The 25,850-nt window shown below is 35.9% G+C and overlaps 2 protein-coding genes and 1 long non-coding RNA gene across 3 annotated transcripts; all 3 read left to right on the top strand.

The window, feature by feature from the left end:
- The first annotated feature begins 15,890 nt into the window (after positions 1–15,890).
- Positions 15,891–16,298, top strand: LOC113769858. The gene is made up of 3 exons (XR_003468338.1): positions 15,891–15,963; positions 16,047–16,171; positions 16,264–16,298. It is a non-coding gene; the product is annotated as an uncharacterized LOC113769858 (long non-coding RNA).
- A 468-nt stretch (positions 16,299–16,766) lies between these two features.
- Positions 16,767–20,288, top strand: LOC113771462. Its single transcript, XM_027316039.1, has one exon. It carries the CDS (start codon positions 16,767–16,769, stop codon positions 20,286–20,288), a length of 3,522 nt encoding a protein of 1,173 aa, XP_027171840.1.
- Positions 20,289–21,441: 1,153 nt separating this feature from the next.
- LOC113771460 (putative cysteine-rich receptor-like protein kinase 35) lies at positions 21,442–23,589 on the top strand. Its single transcript, XM_027316038.1, has 4 exons — positions 21,442–21,496; positions 22,430–22,667; positions 22,803–22,953; positions 23,087–23,589. The coding sequence occupies exons 1-4, from the start codon at positions 21,442–21,444 to the stop codon at positions 23,417–23,419; spliced, it is 777 nt and encodes a 258-aa protein (XP_027171839.1). The 3' UTR covers positions 23,420–23,589.
- The last annotated feature ends 2,261 nt before the right edge of the window (positions 23,590–25,850 follow it).

Genomic DNA, 25,850 nt, shown 5'->3' with positions numbered 1-25,850 from the left:
AATTCAAGCCCAGGAGTTTCAGTTTTGGTAAAACGATCAACTCCGTGACATTCAAGGTGGCAAAGCTGTATAATTTTGCAACTTTTTGCACATGAAAGTTGCCCTCACCAAACGTTCATGGTGGTTATATCTTACGTAGAAGATAGAATTGTTGAACATTAGTACGAGAGAAAAGGCTAACAATACTTGTTTAGATGTGCACACAGTTAAAATAAAAGAGGAAAAAGCCACCAATACTTGTGCATATGGATGCATGTCTGCATCAATATCAATGTGAACATATTGTCCTCAATGTAATGCTAATAACGTGTTTTTTTAATCCTTTTGCCTTATTTACGAATTTTATAAAAATTGCAACCTTTCATTCTTCCTTTCTTTATGTCTTTCCTTTTTTTTTTTACTCATTCTTTGTACCTTTTTACAAATATTTCCTTGGAAAATTGTACCTAAGAAAAACAATATTTAAAATAAACAAATATACTTGTTTTATGCACTCTTCATAAAATGTTTCTGCGGAATGTCTTCTTTTGCCTTGTACATGTATAAATATTTTCTCAAATTATTTTATGAAAAATTTTAAGTAAATAGAGTATTTGAATATAATTATTTTACCAAAAATAATTGAAAAACCATCATGAAAATAAAAAATAATCTAAAATGCATGAAATAATCTTGTTTAAGAAATACAAATTAATTGGTAATGTGCTTGGCTTTAAGAGAGTAGTAGGAGAATTAAAAAAAAGAATAAAGGCTTCAGTGCTGGGCAACTATTTATATAAGTAGGTTGTTTTCATACCCAAAAGAAAGTGAAAAATAGTGGTTGTCATTAGGGTTGTTAATGGGTTGGATCAACCTAAACTCGGCCTATTTGATCCGAATTAATTTGAGTCGAGCCTTGCATATTATTGGGCTGTAGGGTTAGGTTAAGGTTAAGACTCGATTAAATTGTAAGTCGAGTTTGAGTTTAAAGAGACTCAGCTCGATTAAAACTCGGCTGACCTAATCAATTAAGTACATAAATAGATATCCAGGCAATAATTGAATTGATCGTAGTCATCAGCAGCTTGCCTCGAAATTCCTGTTTAATGAAGTTAAACAAGGAAGACAATGAATAGGACTACAGGTTAAACATTAAGGAACCACCGAAGCACATAAACACAAAAGTTAAGGAAGTCTGCCAAAAAAAAAAAGGACTTTCAGGAGCGTGGAAATGGTAATCTTTATTTTACCCCCAGCAAATGTAAGTGATTCAAGACCCGGTGCCATCTTCATGAGTGCTGCATCACACTGAATTGGAATGCTTGCTGAATACACTTTGAGGTGGGCAAGCTCATAAAAGAAAAGAGGAGGACATTGCGGATTCGCACCAGCAAGTACCTTGAGGAGATCGGGCAATTAGGCTAGCATTAGAAGGGCTGAAAGGTGAACCAACCTACTCCATACTTGAAACTAGTTTAGCTCAATAAGAGATTGTTTAGAATTGGTTTGCTAACTAATTAAGTCAAACTTGAATAGCATCAACTTTCAAAGTATAAAAACAAAAATTAGAATTTGTAGATAAGAAAACGCAACCTACTCAAGCTTGCCTTGGTAAAACCTCATTTGAGATCAGCTTGATAAATAAATAAAGCAAGCTTAAAAACAATTTCAAGCTTTTTACAATAATCAAAGAAGTTTGAATAGTTTGATGTTTGGTTTGATTAGACTTATTTACAGCCATAAGCATCAGTCAAGATACAACACAAGAAAAAGGCATAGGGGTATTTTCTAGCAAGATCATGTACATCATGAAGCTAATCATTTATCAGAATGGCAAGATGTCTTAACTCATGAGTCATGATAAATCGTAGACTGAGCCTGTTACTTGCCTCTATATTCTTATCTACAATCTCAAATTGCGTGAATAATGAAAGAGAATAGCAAGAGGTAATTGCAAAATTAAATTCTGAAGAACTATAAATGAACAATTTTGCTTGAGGTGAGATTTAGAAACTGGCATAAAGGGGAATCTTTACCCCGACCAGATCAGTAGATAGTTCCAGGAAGCTGATGAAAACAGAGAATCTTGTCAAGATCATACAGGCTCGAACACCTGTCGTGCTTCTTTGGTTAATATTGTCATTCATTTCAGGCTCCGAATACTCTAGAGACGCATCAACAATTCTTGATAGGCTAGAAAAATAGATATTGGCGAACTTATCAACTCTACATTTGAAATTTGCAAGGTTGCCCCTACAAATCTCTATTTTCCAGTCAGTTGTTCCGTCATTTGCACGTTCACAGATGTTCAAAGATGGAGCCTGTCATCTCGAACCTAGCAAGCATTGGTGTCTGTATTTTAAGCTTATTCACATTCCTCCATTAGCAATCTGATGACAGAAACTCTTCAATGACAGAGTAGGTAAGAAATATGGCTAGAAGGGTCACCGTTCTGGAATTCAATATCATGGATATCCAAAGTTCGATGGTTTGAATTACATATGGTCATTGGAATTTTAAACTTGCAGAGTTTGAGTTTCAATCTCGTCAGAGAATCAAATGTGAAAAACCAACGGGGAAATACTAAGTTCCCTTCGTATGAAATACAAAGCCTCGGGACATTAGCTCTTAGAGCAGCGGTGATCCAAGTTTTCAAACGGAATGGATCATAGGCATCTAGAAACAAGAGGTGACACTCTTTGATAGATGAATTCTTAGAAAGAGGAAGCACTCTGTCCACAAAGTCCATAAAATCTGTCTTTTTAGGCTCCTTCTGCCGCTTCCATTTGCCTCACTTGTGCGAGTATCGAAAACTCTTTCCTTCATCAAAGGTTAAGTTATAAATGGAAGTCCATTTGTACTCCCATTTATCAACACTAGTTCTAACAGCATCCTCTATTGGTAAACGGGATAGGATGCGACTCAAAACACTTTCGGGAAGTTCACTGATTCTATCTTCTTTACCGTCCAATAATTTCCTACTTCCACTTCTTTTCTGGTCCATACTTCCGATTTTTCAAAACCAGAACTGAAACTAGCTAAGATCACTTGGATGTTGGATTAGAACTTGAATTGGTTGGTTGGTTCCCTTGTTAGTTGGAAGATAGAATTCGATAATTCTAAGTTAATTGGGAAAAGGCAAGGGCTTCTTAGATGCAATTGACTCTAGGCTTCAATAATAATTCAATGTATTTGGTAACAAGAAAATTGAATTTTCACCTGTATTCCCCCTAAACCAAATAGGCGCATCATTTGAGAACTCAAAAGGTAATGCAATGGAGTCTCAGAAATTGATTATTGTGGCATCAAGTGTAGAAAGATGCTACAGCAGTGATAAACAAAAATGGCGTCCTTGAATCTTTCAAAAGATAAAACAGATTCTGTATGTAGCTTTATCGGTCCAGACTGGAGTGGAAGTTCATGCATCTGCTGCCAAACCGACTATGGCACTGTTTAGATAAAGTAATTGAAATAGTAAAGTTAGAGATCATCCCTTGTTGAAACCAGTTTTCATTTTTTTTTCTTTTTTTTCCATAACTTCACCTAACAGGATTATTCAGATGAGGCTGCCGACAACCGTGAAGGAACCAAATTGATGCCTGCAGACTTCTTATCTTCCCTCAAGGTAGTCACATTGCAATTTTCCTATTTCCCTTGCCCATCGGAGAGTCCATCGGAGAAGGTATTGTTAGCATTATGTAGCCTTATACATGACGTGAGAGAGAGTTCTTGGGAGGTGGGAAAAATTATATACGGGTTAGGTTTAGATTCAAGTTGTTATAATCTCATAATAATCTTTTGTCTCATTTATTTTCATATTTGTAGTTTATTTGTCATTAAATTGTTATATACTTTGAGACATGTTTGTTTCGCGGTTGGATCAAAACAAAATTGTTAGGGAGAAACACTTTCATTATTTGTCATTAAATTGTTGTATAATTTGAAACATGTTTGTTTCGCAGTTGAACCACAACAAACTTGTTAGGGAGAAACACTCAAGAGATAAGAAAAATTATACAAGGGTTGGATTTAGGTTCAAGTTATTATAATCTCATAAAAATCTTGTGTCTCGTTTATTTTCATGTTTGTAGTTTATTTGTCATTAAATTATTGTACACTTTGAGACGTTTATTTTGCGGCTAGATCACAACATACTTTTTAGGAATAAACATTTTTCATTATTTGTTATTAAATTGTTGTATACTTTGAAACATGTTTGTTCAGCAGTTGAATCACAACAAACTTGTTAGGGAGAAACACTCAAGTGAGCCTGCTAAAAAGACCAAATATGTAAGTTAAGAACCTAACATTGATGAAAAAGGTTAAACCGCTGGGTTTCGGGCCCTCATTTACATATTAAGGACTCTTTCTCTTCTCTCTCTCTCTCAAACTAACGTGAGACATAATTCTTTATTCATGAGTCTAATAATCTCCCTCTTCATGAGTAACAAGTTCTTTTTCAAGATACTTTAATACTCAAAGCAATTCCACCATAACATCTATGTCATTTCCTCTACCAATCATAGATCCAATATTCTTCAACATCCAAACTGGATTTCAAACCCGGCCAATCCATGGCATACTTGGTCCAACAGTAGTCAAACTTCTTGGCACTTCAGTCTATCACCAACAAGATAAGCTCTTCTTCAAGCACACTTCAAATCTCAACGCAAACCCACATTAACGTCCAAGGTCATCTCTTCTCTCAATCATAGACCCACTCTTCTTCAATATCCAAATTGGGTTCCAAGCTCCTGCCAACCCATGGCGCATTTAGTCCAACACTAGCCAATCTCCTTGGCACTTTAGCCCACCACCAAGAAGAGAAGTTCTCTAATCCAACTCTGAGAAAAATTCACTTGTCTATGAGTAGTCCAATCTCGCAATTAGAAGATTCGGGGAAACACCGGAGGGAGTTCACCAAAAAGACCCAGTATGTAATTAAGTCAGGAATCCATCATTGACCAAAAAGTTTAAATCATTAGGTTTTGAGTCCTCACTTACATATTAAGGACTCTTTCTCCAGTTTTCGAACCAATGTGGGATATAATTCTTTTGGAATCGAAGAGTAGTTGTTAAAGAATTTTAGCGGCTCAATCTTGAATCTAATGCATCATTTTGGATATGTTAAGTGTCTATTTATCCAAGATATGATTTAGGATCTTCAAGTTAAATGGCCACTATGAAAAATGTGTTTAGCCAACTGCCTTGTTCGTCAGCTAGAGCACAGCACTTATGGAGAGCTCCCTTGTAGTCTGGATTTGCGAATTCCTTAGTGATGTAGTCTCCATAGTTTGATCGGTTGAACCCTTGAGTTAGGATTTAGTGGTGATAGCCGTCTGTCCCAAATTTCAATGGGTTACCTATCCTTTAGACAGGATGGATTTTCTAGTTTTGAAATTGGGTTTGTTACGAATCTAATTCCATTTATACCCATCAATTTGTCCATTTTGTCATCTCTAGAATTTAGTATCGGCCCTTTATGTTTGACAATTGAAGGGTAAGATTGCTGATCGAATGAATCCCTAACATTGAGATAAGTGATGGGATGGTGTGGGCTGTAGTATAATCTAATAGGGGTTGAGGCTTAGTTTTATGGTGCTCGAAGATGTTGCAAACACTGGTTCGAATTTGACACATACAAGTTCATACCTTTACCCCTATAATTAGAGAATATTGCCCTACTGCTCTTCAACAAGATTTTAGTTTTTTTTTTAAACATATTTAAGTAATATTATTCTTTTTTTTTTATCACTTTGTCTACTCCAAGAAGATTGATTAAAAATGATAAATAACTCATTTAGCCTCTCACATTTAAATAAAAACCAATCACCAAAGATTCAACTTTACCTTTATTCTTCTTCTCACTCTTGTCCAATTTGCTCTCACCATACAAACCCATTCGAAAAGTTGCTGTCTTTTTTTTTCTCAACACATATAAATTTGTAAAAATTGCTAGCTCTCTTGTTATTTCACCTTCACAAATAGATAAAATTTTATTAAGAATTTTGATAGGAATTTAAAATTTGAAAGTAGCATAATTTAACATTTTAAATTTGCCCCCATTGAATTTTTTTCTAGCTCCACCCCTGCATGGCTCATGCTTTATATATAGAAAGATCAATGGAAAAAGCATGCCATATGGTGTGCAAATTAATAAAAAATTAAGTTATATTTATTAATGCCAGTGGAAGTTATTATAACTTTTATATTTTTTGTTGAAAACAAAAATACAAAAGAAGTATGATTCTTTTTTTTTTTTTGCCAAAGAAATAACAGATAAAAAAGAAATTATTAGAAATTATTGGAAGTTATTGAATTTTAGTAGTTATCTATAGTAAATCTTTACTTTTGGAAAAATAAAAGATGATAAAAAATTTTATAGAAGGAAAATCGTCCAAAATGTACCTTCCAATTCGCCCGTGGAATTTTGTCGTTCCTTAAATTTAAAATGCTGATTTTACTTTCCTCATAAAAGTATAAGAGGTCTAATATGATCGAAATCACTAATTAAAACCACTTATGGCCTGAAAATAATCACATGATCCATAAATGATCAATAGATCATATATACTAACCAAAAACTCTTTTAACAAACAATCAGGGCAAAAGTTTCTCACTGAAGCTTGTATTTTTTGATTTTCTTGATGATAATAAAATCGTAGTTTTATAAAAAAAAAAAAAAAAAAAAAAAAACTATAACTAAGGCAGGTTTAAGCCAATTTTTCTCTCTCTCTCTCTGTCTCTCTCCATTTCTTCTCTCTTTTTTTTTTTCCATTTTTCCTTTTCTCTTCTCTCCCTCAATTGGAGCCTGCAAATCATAGATTTAGCTCTACATTTGCCAAAATTACTTTTTTTTTTGTATTTTTTATTTGGTGTTGTCTTCGAAGTTAGAAAAATATGCAAATGTGAACTCTTCAATCGCCGTTTTAATCCTTTCAAAATCTTTACCCAAATCACTAGAGAAATCATCCACAACAGTCTTAATATGGGTCCGTCTGTCGTATTTAGCTACCCCTGACTGAGTTCGACACATCCAACTTCTGAGACACCCGGAGTAATTCAACCCTCTTTTAAACCACAAGTTAACAGGTCAGAAGAAGTTCCTTTTCTTGGTTCCTTGCCTTTTCCTAGACGCTTGACTAGGAGCAGAAATATTGCAACGTTGGAAAACTTTTTTAAGACTAAAGTAACTAAAGCTATAAGACTAAAAAACCCATGCTAAAGTTGGTCAATGGTCAGAGGAAGGACTCTTTCTTGTACCTAATAGTTGGGGTGGAGAGGGGTGGAGAGGGGTGGAAGGGTAACTATATATATTTTCACCTTTTATTTGTTCCTTGATTTTTTCATAAAAACTAGATCATCGCATTTGGTCGTGTTACAAAATAAGAGCTAATTCATTGTTAATTTTATTATTTAATTACTAGTGTTACATAAGTAATTGATCATCTGAAACTCTCTTTGTTAAATATTAATAGGTGTGTTTTTCATATTACCCCCATTCTTTTAATTTCAAGAAGTGCAACTATTAAAACTTATTAAAAATCTTCACAACTAGTAGGGTATTTTTCGGAAGCTAAGGTGGGGAGGGGGCAACGTAGCTCCACACCTGCCTCAATCTTAACACTTCTGCAGTTATCTCATCTTAGGTATTTAGGTTTGCTAAAGTTCCAACGTGGAGCAAGAGAATAGCAGTACCTTTTCATTCTTGAAAAATCCTTTGTCTTTTATTCCCATTTGATAATTTCAGTATATATGAAAATAAAATACTAATAGTTCCTAGAAGAATGCGCCTTATAATAATTACCAAACAGAATACATATCTAAACTAGATTAAGCATTTTATGAACAGCATGAACATGTGCACGATAAATATACATATGCTGTAAATTTGGACAATTTTGATAATAAAAATATTGAATTCAAATTTAAAATTCTGCACAATAATTTCTTAAGATGAACAAAGAAACAATACGAATAGAAAAACAATCCTGAAAAGTTAAATTTAACATAAGAATTGCAATGAAATGCTAACAAGCACATGGATTATCAAAATTGATAATATAAATGAGGAGTTACACGCGTAGCTCTATTGTGATAGGTTTCTTGCAAATACAAAGACCAACAAAGATCATAGTGGTCGCTCCTAAGGCATGAAAATTGTTTATTTTTACCTTCTGAGTTGCATCTTACTAATGCTGTAGGCACCCTTGTAAATATGTTCGAAAATCCAGCGCAGACATGGAATTGGCCATTAAAAAATGGGTAGACGTTTCTTTCCTTTAAATTAATGCTTGTCTTATGATTTGTCCACTTAACCAAACACAAGGAACCGTAGAGAATTATAAGTAGTGTGACAGTTTATTGGCATTTTTGACAATGAAAATTATTGGAAAGTTTCAGTCCAATTAAAATGTGACAGACTGTACATGATCTTGTCCTAAATTACACATAACCTCCCTTGGTTTTTCATTGACACATGATTCCTCTTAGATTTCAAAATGTCCACGTAACGCCCTATAATTTCATGGGATACAAGAAAATTAACTGGCCATCAAACTTGATTTGAAAAGCAGCGGCGGACATAAAATTGGCTGTCAATTGTGGCGAAATGGCTGGATATTTCTTTCCATGTAGGGGTCCATTTGTATAAAGGCGACAAAAGAAACAATTTGATAGACTTTATGTGAGGACTTGCAAATTCCTTATATATTTCTTGAAAATTTCCTTTTATTTGAAAATTATTTGAAAAATATTATTCTATACCATCTTACTACTCAATCACCCTAGAAAAAAAAAAATTTACAAGTATATTCGATAATTGTACTTCCTTTTGAGATAGAAATGTATATAAGTTTCGCTTTAAGTTTTGGATTGTTATTTCTTTTGATCTTGTGGTTTTATTTCGGATTTGATTGAGGTTCGACTGAGTCCCGGCGAGAGTTGGACAGGCGATCCGCTGAACCCTCTGGTTCGCCTTAGGGGGAGGTGGGGCTGTCATACTTTACATGATTTTTCAAGTGTATCTAATGAACTCTTTCTTAAAAATAGAATTAATCTAATCTACACCATCAGCATAAAGATTTTTTTTTTTGTTATTTAGGTGCATGCTATATTTGTTAAAAATGAATTTAAATTTGAATAAAATTTACGTGTCATGCATCTTATTAGTGTGAAATGGATTTACACTGACAATGTTTAGAAAGAATAATCCAAAGTTAAAACGCAGTAGTGTTGAACGGCTCAATATTGTCAGCAACGTCGAATTTTCCACTCCCGTGAAAATCCATAAAAGACGTATAGGATTCTGGTTACAGACCATTCAGCTGATGGTTCCCGTCCAGGCACTTCGTTGACCGACTTGCTAGAAAGACTACTTGGTAGAGATCCAATCTGGGCCCACTTTACTCTTTAGAGCATTACTCAAATTCCAATTATCTCCACAATGACGTTGTTTAATATCTCCATACTATCCAAACAGTACTACCGGTAATCTTCCCCGACGTTGATAGGTTTCATTCCTATTTGATTAGGTGGAATCCACACAACATCTCTGAACCGGACCGGAACAACTTCATAATGGTATTGGGAAAACTGGTCTATAACGCTGTAGATCAGGCAGCAAATAGTACCCGGGGCAAAAAGGTTGCAGTTCAAGATGACGACTATTCCTCGGATAGATTGTATACCCTTGTGCAGTGCACACCAGATCTTAGACAGTAATTCTTAGGACAGTAATTGTGTACATATTTAGCCTTCCTGCAGCCATTTAGACAGTAATTAACAATTGAATATATTTTGAAATAACAGTATGGTGGCCATTGTAGAATCCCCTTAGGTATGATGGTTTTGTGTGCAAAAATGGGTTGGGCTTCTCTCCGTTACGTTTTTCTTTGGTTATTTAGCCGGTTATTTAATATATGGTTTTAAAACTCATATTATTGTGTTATTATTATGTTTTGATTGGTTGATCAACATACATAAAGAGAGTCTATTTGAGAAAGTTTTTGCATTCAATTTGCAAGAAACATTTAAATAGTATACAAGACTTTAACATCACGGAAAATTTTCTAACGATTAATCAAACAGCAAAAGTTTGTTAATCTAAATTTAAATGTTGTGTATAATTAAAATGGTTAATGATGTATAATGTGGATAGTATTTATTTGCAAATTTTTTCAAAATGAAATTATTATTCTAACCTTTTTTTAAATGATTTTGATCTAGTGGTTAAGGTTAAAACCTCGCGACATCGAAGTCCTGGGATTAAATTCTCCTTCTCCCTCCCTACTTTTTAAATTTCACTCCTTCTCTGCTAAAAAAAGTTAAAAAAAAAGAATCCATTTTAATTTTCCCAAATTTAGACAAAGACATTGAAGAATATCGAGGATGTATTTTATGAATGTAAAAGATTTTGTTTATAGTGCAATATTTTTTTGGCTACTTTGAAATCTGATATTGACATAGATAAATTTAATTTTACCCCTCTCTGGTGTAACATTTTACCTTGCAATGCCTTGTGGTTTCAAATTGCAATTTTACCTTACTTTAGTTGCACGTGATATTGTAAGGTCGAGCCATTAAGTTCTTCTGTGTTGTGGCAAATCTAGTTGTCAAGGCCAAAAATAATCTTTAAGGATTATAGTGGGATAAATTTCATATTTTAGGAAATAAAGCATCCAAAATTTAAATTTAAGGACTAAAGTGAAAGTGCGTTTATAGTTAAAGGTCCAAAATAAAAATTGATAAAGAAGAAATATACAAAACAAATGTTAGCAATGAAATCAATCAAATACCATATTATCCTCTTTCAACTTGGCTTAACCCAATAAAAAAGCAATCTAATTAACTAGAAAGCATAAGAGGGAGTAATCTGATATATTTTCAAAAGCATAAGGAGATCATGAGGGTGAAGCACTAAATCATCGATAGTGAAAGTAATTATTAAAATTCACACTAATCAAATGGTTAATTACATTTATCTCGCAATTGATCTTTTTTCCTACTTCTGCCTCACCTTTTATTGTATTGCCTTGTACCATTCGTCACCATTCTATTTTAATCCTTTTATTTTTCTTGAGTTCCAATGATGATTAATAGGTTAATGAAAAATCAAAATATATCAACTAAAAACCAATATTTGCTAGAGAAACAAAAAATATATTAGAAAATTCATAAAAATCTAATTTTTAATTAAATTTTGGCTTTTTAGTCAATTACAATTTTTTTACATTGTTGGTGGTTGCTGGAATTCTAAGAAAAAAAAAGGATTAAAGTAGGATATTCATAAAGGATACATGACAATATAACGAAACATAAGACAGCGAATGAAATAGAAGGTAGTACGGAAGATTTTTCGTGCATTTATCTCCCATGACATTTGGCCAAATTACAAATTAGATTTTAAAGTTTGACCACGGTACTAAACAATCCTGAGCGCTGATAAACCTTATGACAAGAAACCCCTTCCGTTCGTACCGATTAATCTCCACTAACAGCTTAAACTTGCCTGGTCAACAAAAAGACATGCCAAGTGTCCGGAAATACCAGTCAATGTATGAACATTGTCCTATTTACAACGGGTTAATTACATGTACACCCCTTGTAGTTTGACCAAGTAACAACTACACCCCCTGTGAGGTTAGAAAAAAGCAATCATCGTCTTTGTCTGAATCGATGTCATACGATGTTAAATACGTCATTTTGGGACTAAAATGCCTTAAACTAAACAAATGAAAAATAGGGTAAATTATATATAACCTCCTTGTGATTTTGTTTATTACCACATGACTCTCATAATATTTTAAAATGCCCGTTTCATCTCATAATAATTTTATATAATGTGGAAACTTGATGAAAAATAGCTTATATAACATCGTTAATTGAAATACTAATGGTAACCTAACTTAAATATTAAATCAATTGATAGCTTAACTATCTTATATAAAAGTATAGGGAGATTACTTAGATAAATGCAAAAATCATAGGAGGATAAAATAAATATTTATACAAACCATAAGGGGCTTACATGAAGATTAAGATTTTATCACACATACTTTTAGAGTGTGATTAGTATAAAAGGTGTAACTGATGGTGAACTCTGTTCATTTTTTCCTTTATATAAAACCATACGGTACGTGTCTATTTTGAAACCTTAAGGGGGGGGGGGGGTCATCTAACATTATGTAAAATCACAAGAGAATTATAAATAATTTACCCTAAAAAATCATGACAACTAAAACATTAAATATAAAAAGAAACACCATAATCCATTTTTACAAAAAAAAAAAGGGCAAAATGGCAAATGTTATGCGATTCCATTTTTGGCATCTTTCACCAGATCACGTTATATCATAGCAATCCTCAATCTCATTAAAAGCCCTATTCCAGAAGAAGTCCTACCAACAACCTCCCTCCTTAGTGCCAGCAAGAAACCCTTTCTACTCGGTGCCACCACCAATCTCCACCAAACGCTAGTCTACCCATTAAATCCTTGAGCCCCGACTTCCAACTTCCACCATCACTAGCTCCTCATCCCTTGGGATCACCAAACCCACCCCAAAATTCCAAGTTAAAAATCAGGATAATAAGGAAAAAATCAATCAAATGCACACTTTTCTTGCTTCCAAAACCCTAACTTAATTCACAGCAGCCACCCTTGCCGTCTCCAATTAGCTATCAAACATCAAAAAATGAGCCGAGTGATCCACAATTAAACTCTAAATCACAAACCCAGATAGCCAAATCCGCAAACCTCCAAATCATTATACTCGAATATCATCATAAACCCAAGTATCCAAACATCCAAGTCATCTATCTCCTTATGAACAATGTAAGCACACATTCCTCAATAAGAATTGCGCTATAAAATTCCACCATTGTCCTTGATGTTCTAGATGGAGAAGAGAGACTTAAGGTGGACAGTCGTGTTATGTGATAGTACTTCCTAGCAATTTTATGGGCAAGAAGGGTGATATATTATATGCCAATGAATCATATGGCTGCTGAAGGGTTTATGCAATTCTTCTCAATGGGATTCTTGTGTCTCTCATCTTTTAATGATCTGAATGGCCAATCTACTATGTTAAATGGACATTGTAAAGAATCGAGTTTGTGTTCGCTTGTATATACTTTTGACCAAGAAATACAATCCTATCATTTTTACAAAAAAAAAAAAAAGAAAAAAAGAATGGCCGTAGGTTTTGGATTTGGGGATTTGGAGGCGGTGGAGATAAGAAATGGTGGTGATGAAGAGATCGATGTTCCATGAATTTTATGATTTTTCTTGGCAGTAGCTCTTTTTGTTAGAATTCCTCAAAGGACAAGAATAAAACATAAAAACTGGGAAAATTCTATGTTTCAATATCTACAAGAGTGAATCTTATAGATATTACCAGTGTATACACTATCACGATTGGATGGATGACACGTGTTATATATTTAATAATAATACTGTATACGCTGACAGTATATATAATAGTGATAATGGCAATTTGATATTTCCACACACATTCTTAATGGACAGGAGGAAAACGGATGCTAGATTTTGGATGGTGAGGAAGTGCTTGTTATACAAATTTCATATCAAAGAGGATGATAGTCATTGTGCAGATTGATTGTTACGGGGTATAGATGCTATTGGGTAAGTATATCATTCTAGAATCACTGGAGTACATAAATAGGATTCTAGATGACTCACTTGCTAACTAACTTATTTACTTGACTTGCCATCTGATTAATTAATTTAGCACATTACTCAATAGATACAATATTTGCCTCACTAGTCACCATAGGGCCTCTAGAGTCCAAGCTGCAAAAACTAACCAAATAACTCATCTACTTGACTTGCCATCTAACCAATTAATTTTTCACATTACTCAACTGATGCAATATTTACCTCACTAGTCACCGTAGGGCCTCTAGAGTACAATCTCCAGAAAGTTGCAAACTTTACTTAACACGACCCATCTGAACATTGACTGGGCTTTAGCCGTTTAGCGCACAATTTTAGACTATCAAACTATGCTGTACATTAAGTTTTCAAAATCTACATTGCGTTTCATTCTTTAACACATATAAAAATATGTGGAAAAAAAGAAGAACAAATAAACAAATACTTAACAATTTATTAACCCAAAACCTACTAATAACAATATCAAGTCATAACCTTTCATTTATGACAACTCATAAATATCAACTATGAGATTTTCCTTCAAAGCCACTCTCAAGATTCAACTCAACTCAACTCTCTCTTCAAATAACAATGTACTAGACTAGTAGCATTTATAGACTACCAAACTTATTAAACAAACACAATTGCAAACCGAAATTTATTTGAAATTGACTTAAGATTTTCTAAACTAATATGGAAACTAAATAAACAAGACACCAAAATAAGAAACTAAAAGAATTAGAAAACTCAATACTAAGATAACTTGGTTTAATTTTCTTCATTTTTTTTTTGTCGAAACGTTGGATTGTATTTCATCACAAAACGTTAGATTGAATTTTTTTTTTTAATTTCCTTCATGTATGCATGTATTTATGCATGGGGCATGTATGTATGAGTACGAAGCAAGGTAAAAGTTAGAATGGAGAGAATGACTTGGTAATAGGAGATCTCAAGGGAATCGAATAGGAGTAGATACATTAAAATGAGGTGGTTCTAATGATGGTCGTGGTGGCAGTTGTAATAGACCTGAAATGGAGTTAGTACGTCGGAACAAGGGGTGCTAGTAGCGATGGGAGTTCTTATATAGTCAATGGTGAACGAAGAGCTCTGCTGTCTACTTGTTTGAGTTTAAATAAAAAATAAAAATAATAAGAATAAAAATAAAAATAAGGTTTGAGAGGAAGAGGGCGCTTTCTTCTTATTCATCTTTCCTCGTTTTATTTCACTTTTTCCACACCGTTGGTTTGTTATCTTATATTTCTTTCTTCTAGTAATGGTGCATCTTCCTTTTCATTATCTTAATATTTGTTCTCTACTCTTTTTCCCTTTATCTTGTTCTATTTTGATACTTTCTTTTTTTTTTCTGGAAGAAAACACCTTTTTGGTAATTTGACTTCTTGCTTTTCTAAATTTAGTAATTAATTATCTTCGTCTCATTTTACTAGAAGTTCTTGAGCCTAAAATTGCTGTCCCATTCGTCTGGTTTCTATTTTCAATCTTTTAAAATAGGGCATTTTTGTCATTTGATTATATCCAATGGTTGGGTCTTGACAGCCTCATTTACAAGTGGTCCAAACACAGAGCTAAGTTTCTAAATTTTTGAAACTGCAGGAGAGTTTAATTTTATTAAACCATAACAAAAATAGTTAGTATGTTAGGGTTTTCATTTTTATTTTTTATGCAACGGAGAGGTGGGATTTAAGAAATAGAAAGGAAGTCAAGAAGGGGGATCTTTTTGAATCTCTATTTTTTTCTTGTAAAAGAAAGGTAGGATTTAAGAAGCACCAAAGCAAGGAGAGAAAATGAGAGATCTAAATGCAAGATCTATAAATCTTGAAATCTCAACTTTAATCATTAGAATTAGAAAAAAATCATTAACCACTAGAATTTGACCTCCTCGACAGTTAGTACGTTATTATTGAAACGTGATTGTTAAATAGTTTTTTTTTTTTTTTTTGTTTACCATCGACATGAAGTATCCGTCACAAAAAGTTGGTGAAACACTTTTAAAAGAATATTTGAAAGAGTATTTTTTCGAATAACGTGTTTTTGCATAGCTTTCCTTCTATGTAATATATAGGATATCTCGGAGTGACACTAACCCGAAGTTCATCAAACTTGATCTCCTATAAGCTGACTTTAGAAGCTAAATTAAGCTTCCTTTCATCCAGGCAAAGGGCGAAGCCTCTCACAAGCAGCTTTAATTGCTATCTCACTGATTGGGGTTGCTATTGTGCTATTAATCATTGCTTTGGTTTTCCTGCAAAGAAGATCGCGGAGGAGATATGTTGCGATGGCCCTGAAACCAACTGGTAAAGTTTATTGATTAATATTGCGGGCACTTCAGAGGTGTATGAACAAATAAAACAAGTACATTTGCTTATTTCTGGTGTAGAGGGAGTTGCTGAAATCTCAATGGCCGAATCTTTACAGTATAGCTTAACTGAAATTCAAATTGCCACAAATAACTTCTCTGTGGATAACAAAATTGGCGAAGGTGGATTTGGTCGTGTATACAAGGTCTCTGCATGAAATATTTAATTTGCTTTTGTGACTTCGAATATCTACACGTTTAACCTTTTAATCAAATTCTAATATGCATGTTCACTCAGGGTGTACTTGGTAATGGACAAGAAGTAGCTGTTAATTAAGAGGCTATCAAGGAGCTCAGGGCAAGGTGCACGTTATGACCTGAATTCATGGGAAGCTATTAAACTAACTACCAGAAAGAGTCAGCAGAGGAGGTAGCATGAGAAATGGGAGCACAGGGGAAGAATCACGTGACCAAGCCTGGTCCTAACAGAATGAAGAGTTTTGGCGGGAAAGTTAGTTAATTGCTAGCAATCTGGTATTTGAAAGAACACTAGGATTTGTATAAGTATTACATCTGCAATTGTAATAAGCATCAGATTCATTGTTGCTTAATTCTCTTCTCAATAATATCTGTCTCTCTCATTATCTTTTCCCTCCTCCCTCTGAAATTCTTCTCCTTTCTCCCTCCTGATTTCTCTTCTTCTATCTTCCCTACTGATATAATTCAGTTTCTCGACTCCAATCTTCAACAGTGGTATCAGAGCTTGCGGTCCTCGGATTGCAAGTTCTTCCACAATCCATAATGGCAGAAGGTACACGCATGAAAAGCTTCGAAGAGCAGCTTAGGAAACAGGATGCCAGGATTCAAGCGGTTCTCGATTCCATGATAGCAGACAAGCAGGTCATGGAGGAAAAGTTGGAAGTTAATCAAAGGGAGATGCGGTCCTTACTGGAAGCAAATAGCGCAGAACTGAAGAACTTTGTGAGTAGCCAGATCAGCTCGATTTTGAGGAGTTTGCAGGGGGACAAAGGCATTTTGGGAAATCCTAATGGTTCTGCAGAAAGGACTCCTAACAATCGAAATGCGGGAAATTCGAATACCAGGCATGGTGAATTTGGCAATTCCTCTAGAGGAGAGGGGCAACACTGGCCCATGGGGGTCCCCAGGTTGGATTTCCCCAGATTTGATGGCCACAGTCCTAAGGAGTGGGTCAGGAAGTGTGAGAAATTTTTCCAACTATTTCGCACTACTGAGGAGCAGCAGATGGACCTTGTGGAACTGCACTTAGAAGGAAAGGCGGATCTCTGGTATCAGAATTTCAAAAAAGATAGGGGAATAGTCCAATGGAAGGATTTTGGATCAGAAATATGTAGGAGGTTCAGCACTGTGGGAGAGGCTGATGCAGTGGAAGAGTTTAGCAAACTCAATCAAACCTCCACTGTTTTGGCTTATCAGGAGAAGTTTGAGGAGTTGAGGTCTATTGTAATGATCCAGATGCCAGAACTGACTGAATCCTACTACATTTCTAGTTTCTTAAGTGGACTGAAGGGGGAAATTAAATCTGCCGTGAAGATGCACAGGCCAGACAGTCTACAGTTTGCCTTTGAGATGGCCAGATGGCAGGAACATCACTTGGATCTGGTTCACAAGTCCAGTAGGCCTATACTCAGAAATACCATGCACTCAACCTCATTTGGAATTAACAAAGGAGGAAATGGAGCACAGGATCCGGGAGCAAGACAAGCTGGGACATCACCAACAGAATTCAGCAGGAAGTCTAATTCACAGCAAGTTTTCAAGAAAATCTCCCCCACTGAATTCCAGTACAGGAAGGATCACAACCTATGTTTCAGGTGTGGAGAAAGATTTAGTCCAGGTCACAATTGCAAAAGCAAGGGGATCCACATGATGATAGTAGGGGAGGAGGAGAAGGGTGAGGAAAATCACACAGCAGAAGAGGAGGAGGTTATTGAATACATGGGAACTCAGCAAGAGCATGAGGTGATGCTAACCTTGCATGCACTGTCAGGGGAATTATCCTCAAGCATTATCAAAATGCAAGGGGAATATATGAACCAGCACTTGACAGTCCTGCTAGATGGGGGAAGTACTAATTGCTTTATCAGGAGGAGTGTGGCTCAGCAATTTCCAGAAAGGGTACAGAACCACAGGCCCTTCAAGGTCAAGATAGCTGATGGCAAGGAGTTGACATGTGACCAGTGGATTCCAGGGATGCAGTGGAGCATGCAGGGCCACAGATTTGCACATGATGTGTTCGTATTGGACCTGGAGCCTTATGACTTGATCCTTGGAGTTGACTGGATGAAGTCCTATAGTCCTATTACTTTTGATTTCAAGAAGCTGAATCTGTCTTTTGAAAAAGGAGGGGAGCAAGTGGTGCTAAATGGAGACTCCAACAATGCAAACGTAAGGATGCAGCAAGGTCCCTCAGCTCACAAGTATGTCAAACACAAGATCAGGAAGGCATTGCAGCAAGCATGTATGGTGAAGATTCACAACTCACAGGTAATTTCTGAACCAGATTCTCTTACTAAGTTGTTGGCTAAGTATGATGATGTCTTTGCAGAACCAAACACCCTTCCCCCAAATAGATGCCATGATCACCAAATTCCCCTCAAACCAGATGCCCAACCATTCAAAATTCCTCCCTACAGATACCCTCATGTACAAAAAAATGAGATTGACAGACAGGTGAAAGAGATGTTGAACTCTGGCCTTATACAAGATAGCCATAGCCCCTTTGCATCACCTGCTCTTTTAGTAAAAAAGAAAGATGGGAGCTGGAGGCTTTGTATTGATTATAGGCAACTGAACAACCTCACTATTAAAGATAAATTTCCTATACCTATTATAGATGATTTATTGGATGAACTATATGGAGCCAAGATTTTTTCTAAAATTGATCTGAGATCGGGCTATCACCAAATCAGGATGAATCCTGATGACATCCATAAAACTGCTTTTAGGACTCATTCTGGTCTATATGAATTCTTTGTCATGCCATTTGGTCTAACAAACGCCCCAGCCACCTTTCAAGCACTAATGAACTCTGTCTTTGAACCTTATATAAGGAAATTTGTTCTTGTGTTCTTTGATGACATTTTAATCTATAGTCCAGACTCCAAGAGTCACCTACACCACTTATCCATAGTTTTGGAAACCCTGAGACAACACTCTTTGTTTGCAAAGATATCTAAGTGCTCTTTTGGTCAAGACCAAGTAGAGTATCTGGGACACATAATTACTAGTGCAGGGGTGAAAACTGATCCATCCAAGGTGGAAGCTATGCTGTCCTGGCCAACGCCCTCCTGTGTAAAGGCTCTCAGAGGATTCTTGGGCTTGACAGGTTACTATAGGAGGTTTGTTAAGGGGTATGGGGAGATTGCTAAGCCTCTTACTGAACTGCTAAAAAGGGATCAATTTGCATGGAGTACTGCTGCAGAAACTGCATTCCAACAATTGAAGCTGGCAATGAGTGCAGCACCAGTGTTGGCATTACCTGACTTCTCAAAGCCATTCCTGCTGGAAACTGATGCCAGTCAGAAAGCCATTGGTGCTGTTCTAATGCAACAGGGGAGGCCAATAGCTTATTACAGCCAAGTACTGGGACAGAATAATCAAGCCAGGTCTACCTATGAGAAGGAACTCTTATCACTCATCACTGCAGTTCACAAGTGGAAACACTACTTGATGGGACACCATTTCATTATCAAAACTGATCATGAGAGTCTCAAATACTTGTTGGATCAGAAAATTAACACCTCTCTCCAACAAAAATGGCTGGTTAAACTTATGGGAATGGATTATGAGATTCAATACAAAAAAGGGAAGGAAAATGTAGTTGCTGATGCCTTGTCAAGGAGGGGTGACTTGGAGAATACAGCAGAAACATCTGTGCATACTATCACTGCCATCAAGCCTCAGTGGTTGACCATGGTAGCTGAGAGCTACAACAGTGATGAGATGGCCAAGGAGGTTCTGCTGAAGTTAGCTATGGGAGCTGACGCATTACCAGATTACTCCTATAACCAGGGAATTCTAAGGTTCAAAGGAAGGGTGTGGATAGGAGCAGATTCTGAATTAAGACAAAGGCTGGTTTCCTGTTTTCATGATTCTAGTCTTGGGGGACATTCTGGGAATCTTGGTACTTATCAGAGGATTAAGAGTTATCTATACTGGCCTGGAATGAAGAAGGAAGTGGAGCAATATGTACAGAGCTGTGAGGTCTGCAAAAGGAGCAAAAATGAAAATTGCCCCTATCCAGGTTTGCTGCAGCCACTGGCCATACCTGACCAAGCTTGACAACAAATTTCTATGGATTTCATAGAGGGATTACCCAAGTCCTTTGGTTGTAATGTGATCTACGTGGTGGTGGACAGATTCACTAAATACGCCCATTTTATTCCAATGACCTCTCACTATACTGCTAAAAGTGTCGCAGAGGCATTCTTTGATCAGATTTTTAGGTTGCATGGCCTACCAACACACATTGTCTCTGATAGGGACAAGGCTTTTACTAGCTTGTTCTGGCAAGAGCTCTTCAAAATGCTAGGCACAGAATTAAATCTGTCATCTGCATATCATCCTCAGTCTGATGGACAGACTGAGAGGGTGAATAGGTGTGTGGAAAATTACCTGAGAAGTATGTGTATGTATCAACCAGGGAAATGGAGGAAATGGCTACCTGCTGCAGAGTGGTGGTACAACACTAACCACCATAATAGCTTACAAATGTCTCCCTTTCAGGCCTTGTATGGTTACAAGCCTACTCAGATGAACCTGAGGCCTGATAGCACACTAGTAGCTGCAGTGGAGGATTGGGCACAAGAACGAGTGGGCTGGAACTCCTTGCTCAAGGAGAATCTGTTGAAGGCTCAGAACAGGATGAAACAAATGGCAGATAAAGGGAGGAGTGACAGGGAATTTGAAGTAGGAGAATGGGCTTATTTGAAGCTTCAACCTTACAGACAAACTTCTGTAGCTGTAAGAAGGAACATAAAACTGGCGGCTAAGTATTATGGGCCATATCAAGTAGAGCAAAAGTTGGGGACTGTAGCTTACAGGTTGAAGTTACCAGCAGGATCAACCATACATCCTGTTTTCCATGTCTCCTTACTCAAGAAGTCACCTAAGGGGGCTCCTCTTAGCACTGCCTTGCCTACCCTAAATGATGATGGAGAGTTTGGTGTTGCTCCCTCAGCAGTTATAGACCAGAGGACAATCTTTAGAAAAGGGCAAGAGGTCGAACAGGTGTTGGTGCAATGGGAAAACATGGAACCTGAGGAAGCCACCTGGGAAGATTGGACATTCATTCATGCTCAATTCCCTACTTTCCAATTTAATCAATCCTAGAGACTAGGATTATTTTTAGGGAGAGGCATTGTTATGACCTGAATTCATGGGAAGCTATTAAACTAACTACCAGAAAGAGTCAGCAGAGGAGGTAGCATGAGAAATGGGAGCACAGGGGAAGAATCACGTGACCAAGCCTGGTCCTAACAGAATGAAGAGTTTTGGCGGGAAAGTTAGTTAATTGCTAGCAATCTGGTATTTGAAAGAACACTAGGATTTGTATAAGTATTACATCTGCAATTGTAATAAGCATCAGATTCATTGTTGCTTAATTCTCTTCTCAATAATATCTGTCTCTCTCATTATCTTTTCCCTCCTCCCTCTGAAATTCTTCTCCTTTCTCCCTCCTGATTTCTCTTCTTCTATCTTCCCTACTGATATAATTCAGTTTCTCGACTCCAATCTTCAACAGTGCAGAAGAATTTAAAAATGAAATTCTAGTAGTCGCAAAGCTTCAACATAGGAATCTAGTTCGACTATTGGGATTTTGCTTGGAAGAAGAAGAAAAGATACTCATCTATGAATTTGTCCCCAACAAAAGCCTTGACTACTTCCTCTTTGGTGAGTTCGAAACTAGATATACTTGTGGTAATTTTGTTGTTCCATGTGATCATGTTCTATTTCACTTGATTTGACCATGTTATGGAAATGACAGATAACAAATTGCCAGTAGACAAATGTTTGATTAGGGTGAATTCCACTTGTTTGATCCTTAACCATAGATGCTTTCTAACTTTAAGTTTTTAAACTTTAATTTTAGAAACTCTATCCCTAAAATATCAGATTTGTAACACTTTAGTACAATCGCTAATAGAATCATCAAAACTAATGGAATATTAGGCATGTATTAATCAAAGTAGGACGAAATATTCCATTTACTTTGACAATTCCATAAATAATTATACTAAAGTATTACCAATTGGACACTTCAAGGATTGACTGCCCAAAATTGAAGTTTAAGAACTAAAGTAGGATCGTGTCCATAGTTTAAGAAACAAAAGTGTAATTTACCTATTTGATTGTGCTTTCTGGAACTATTGATTTAGTAATTCTCAATGCTAGCACAATATATTGTGTTTAAATTTGTGTAGATCCAGAAAATAAACGATCATTGAACTGGTCAAGGCGTTACAATATCATTGGAGGTATAGCAAAAGGACTTCTTTATCTGCATGAGGATTCTCGTCTAAGAATTGTTCATCGCGATCTCAAAGCAAGCAATATATTATTGGATGGAAATATGAGCCCAAAGATCGCAGATTTTGGCATGGCAAAGATTTGTGGAGTTGATCAATCTGAAGGAAACACAAATAGAATTGCTGGGACAGTGTAAGTTTTGCTCCCATACTATCTTTTCTCACATAATATGACTTTGAATCTTTATTGAAAATTATGTACACCTCCATTTGATTGCATCATTCGGATTATCTTAGTACTAATTATAAGAATCGTTGTGGCTTGCAGTGGTTACATGGCTCCTGAATATATGAGACGGGGCCAGTTTTCGACAAAGTCAGATGTATTCAGTTTTGGGGTCGTTATTTTAGAAATTGTTACAGGCAAGAAGAATAGTAGTTTCCAAAAATCTGAAGATTCTGAAGACCTCGTAAGCTATGTAAGTGCGAATTGCAAAACCTCTACTACTGTTTTTATTATTTTTCTGTGGTTTTGCACAATTGCAGTCAAGGATTTGAACAAATTGAAGTTTTTATGTGTGAACTCCTTATAAGTTGAATTATTTCAAAAAGGTTTGGGAGCATTGGAGACGTGGCGAACCTTTAGCTCTTCTGGATTCAAGTATTGGAGATTCTTTTGCCAAAAATGAAGTCATTCAATGTGTCCAATTAGGCTTACTATGTGTTGAAGAATGTGTCAGTAAAAGGCCTACAATGGTTTCCGTGGTCAATATGCTCAATAGTAGCTCTGTTACCCTACCAACTCCACATCGTCCAGCAGTTTTCCAGAGCCATGGATCGGAAAGCATTGTGGAAGAGCTGGAAGTTGAGCAATCTAATACCGAAAGAATTTCAATTCCAAGCTCTGTAAATGAGGCATCAATTACTGAACCATACCCCAGATAGGGGAAGAAATAGGCCAATTCTGGTTGGGAATATTGAGTGCATCACCAGCACCACATTGTAGTGTTTGTTGCATGATTCGTTTACCAGGAAGGTATCTTTCTTCACTAGTGTTGTAAATTAGCTTCTTCACACTTGAGGATTTAAGGAAGTGCTTGAAAGAAAAATGCAAGTTGTTGTTGCACTATAGATTTTTTTTTCTTAAAAAAAATAGACAACATGTCTTGAGCAAAGTTGGCTTTTATCACTTATATATAGCAAAGATGGCTTCCAATTATTTTTTCACTATTTGTTGTCTTCTTTATCATAGTATCAGAGCAAGAATCATAGGGTCATTGTTTAAAATAATACTTTGGTATAAAGTTTATACTATAAACTTAAACTAGAAACTGTGATGGGAATTATCTGAAATAGTGCGGGATAGTAGAAGTCTTCACCACGAGTCAAATGCCTAGAACAAACGTTTCCTCCTCAAGTACCAAATTATGCAAGCAATGATTCCTCCTCGATGCCAACCATGTTTTGAGTTTACAAGTCAAATGCCTACAAACAAGCAATGATTGCTCCTGCAACATCAATTATGTTTTGTTGTCCAAGTTTTTGAGCTGCATATTTTGGACAAAAACAACTTGGAATATACACTTGAAGTAGTAAAACTATACATGTTTCGTAACAATTTACTCCACAACATTGGCAAAGTTTCTGCTATGAATTGGTTCGATCAGGCTTTTGCTTTACACCAAATTTTAAAAGCCAAAATATCCCATTTTGTGTAAGTATACAAATCATTTATCAAATATAGGGGATATTAGATGTCGATCCCACAAGAAATATTATCAACTACCGGTGTTATTCGAACTCCTCTTTTATTTAGATTATTACAAATAAAGCAAATGGATCTACACTACCAACATGCAACACAAGTAGTAATAATTGACATGCATAATTGACATGCAAATATGCTTAGTGTTATGGAATTACTATCTAATTATGCAAATGAAATAACCAATTAATTGAATTCATTATTTTGGTTGGCTATGACGTAATTTCCAAATATATGTGATACATGCTTTCACTTATGTATTAACTGTACCTATAACTATCCTATTCCTATTAATGTGATATGAAACTAGCTATATATTCGTTAAATTCTATGAAATTAAATGAAACAAGCCATCAAAATCACTTGGATTTTTCAACTTAGAACTCGAACTAGCTGCATATGAAATAAGAAGCCTCTGGACATTAGAGCTTAGAGCAGCAGTGATCCAAGTTTTCATACGAAATGGATCATACACGTCTAGAAACAAAAGGTGACACCCTTTGATCGATGAATTCTTAGAAAGAGCAAGAACTCTGTCCACAAAGTTCATAAAATCTGTCTTTTTAGGCTGCTTCTTCCTCTTCCATTTCCTCCACCTGTGCGAGTAACAAAATCTCTTTCTATCATCAAAGGTTAAGTTGTAAATGGAAGTCCATTTGTACTCCCATTTCCTTGACAAGACACTAGTTCTAACAGCATCCTCTGTTGGCAAACAGGATAGGATGTGACTCAAAACACTTTCGGGAAGTTCACTGATTCTATCTTTTTTACTGTCCAATAATTCCTTACTTCGACTTCTTCTCTTGTCCGTGCTTCCAATTTTTCAACTTAGAACTCGAACTAGCTAAGATCACTTGGATTTTGGTTTAGAACTGGAATTGGTTGGTTGATTCCTTCATTCGTTGGAAGCTAGAATTCCATATTTGTAGGTTAGTTGGGAAAACGGAAGGTCTGCTTAGTTGCAATTGACACTGTTAAGGTTCTCAATAATAATTCAATGTATTTGGTAACAAGGAAAACGCAAACTGACTTTTCACAAGTACTCTCCCTAAACCATACGTACGCATATTTAGGAACTAAAACGGTGATCAGATGGAGTCTCAGAAATTGAGTATTGGTGGCATTAATATAGATAGATGCTAGAGTGTACGAGGTTCATGAACTACTTCCAAACATACACACAGGTTCCACATTTTTTCTCGCAAATGAATTCTTCCAATACACTCCAATAATCGTATATCATAAACGCTATCCATATTTATCCTCTTGAGAAATGAAAAATAAGAAATGGTGTCTTTGGATCTTTCAAAAGATAGAATTGATTCAGTATGTAGCTTTACGACTCCATATTGGAGGGGAAGTTCATGCATCTCTGACCAGGCTAACTATGGAACTGTGCAGATAAAGCAATTGAGACAGGAAAGGCATTTTAGTGCTCTCATATGCAGAACTTGGAGATGTCACCTTATTGATATTACGAATTCCTTTGACGAAAATTATGTATGGTTATCAAAATAGTAAGAAACGTACCAGAATGATAGGGATGTTGCATAATTGCCTTTTGTGTGCAGCAATTCTATTAGCTGTGAGTAGATCCTGGGATTGAATGTA

This window comes from Coffea eugenioides, chromosome 5, assembly GCF_003713205.1.
Source record: "Coffea eugenioides isolate CCC68of chromosome 5, Ceug_1.0, whole genome shotgun sequence".
NCBI classification, from domain to species: Eukaryota; Viridiplantae; Streptophyta; class Magnoliopsida; order Gentianales; family Rubiaceae; genus Coffea; species Coffea eugenioides.
Note: the sequence above shows the minus strand (reverse complement) of the source record. Positions and strands in the feature narration are given on the sequence as shown.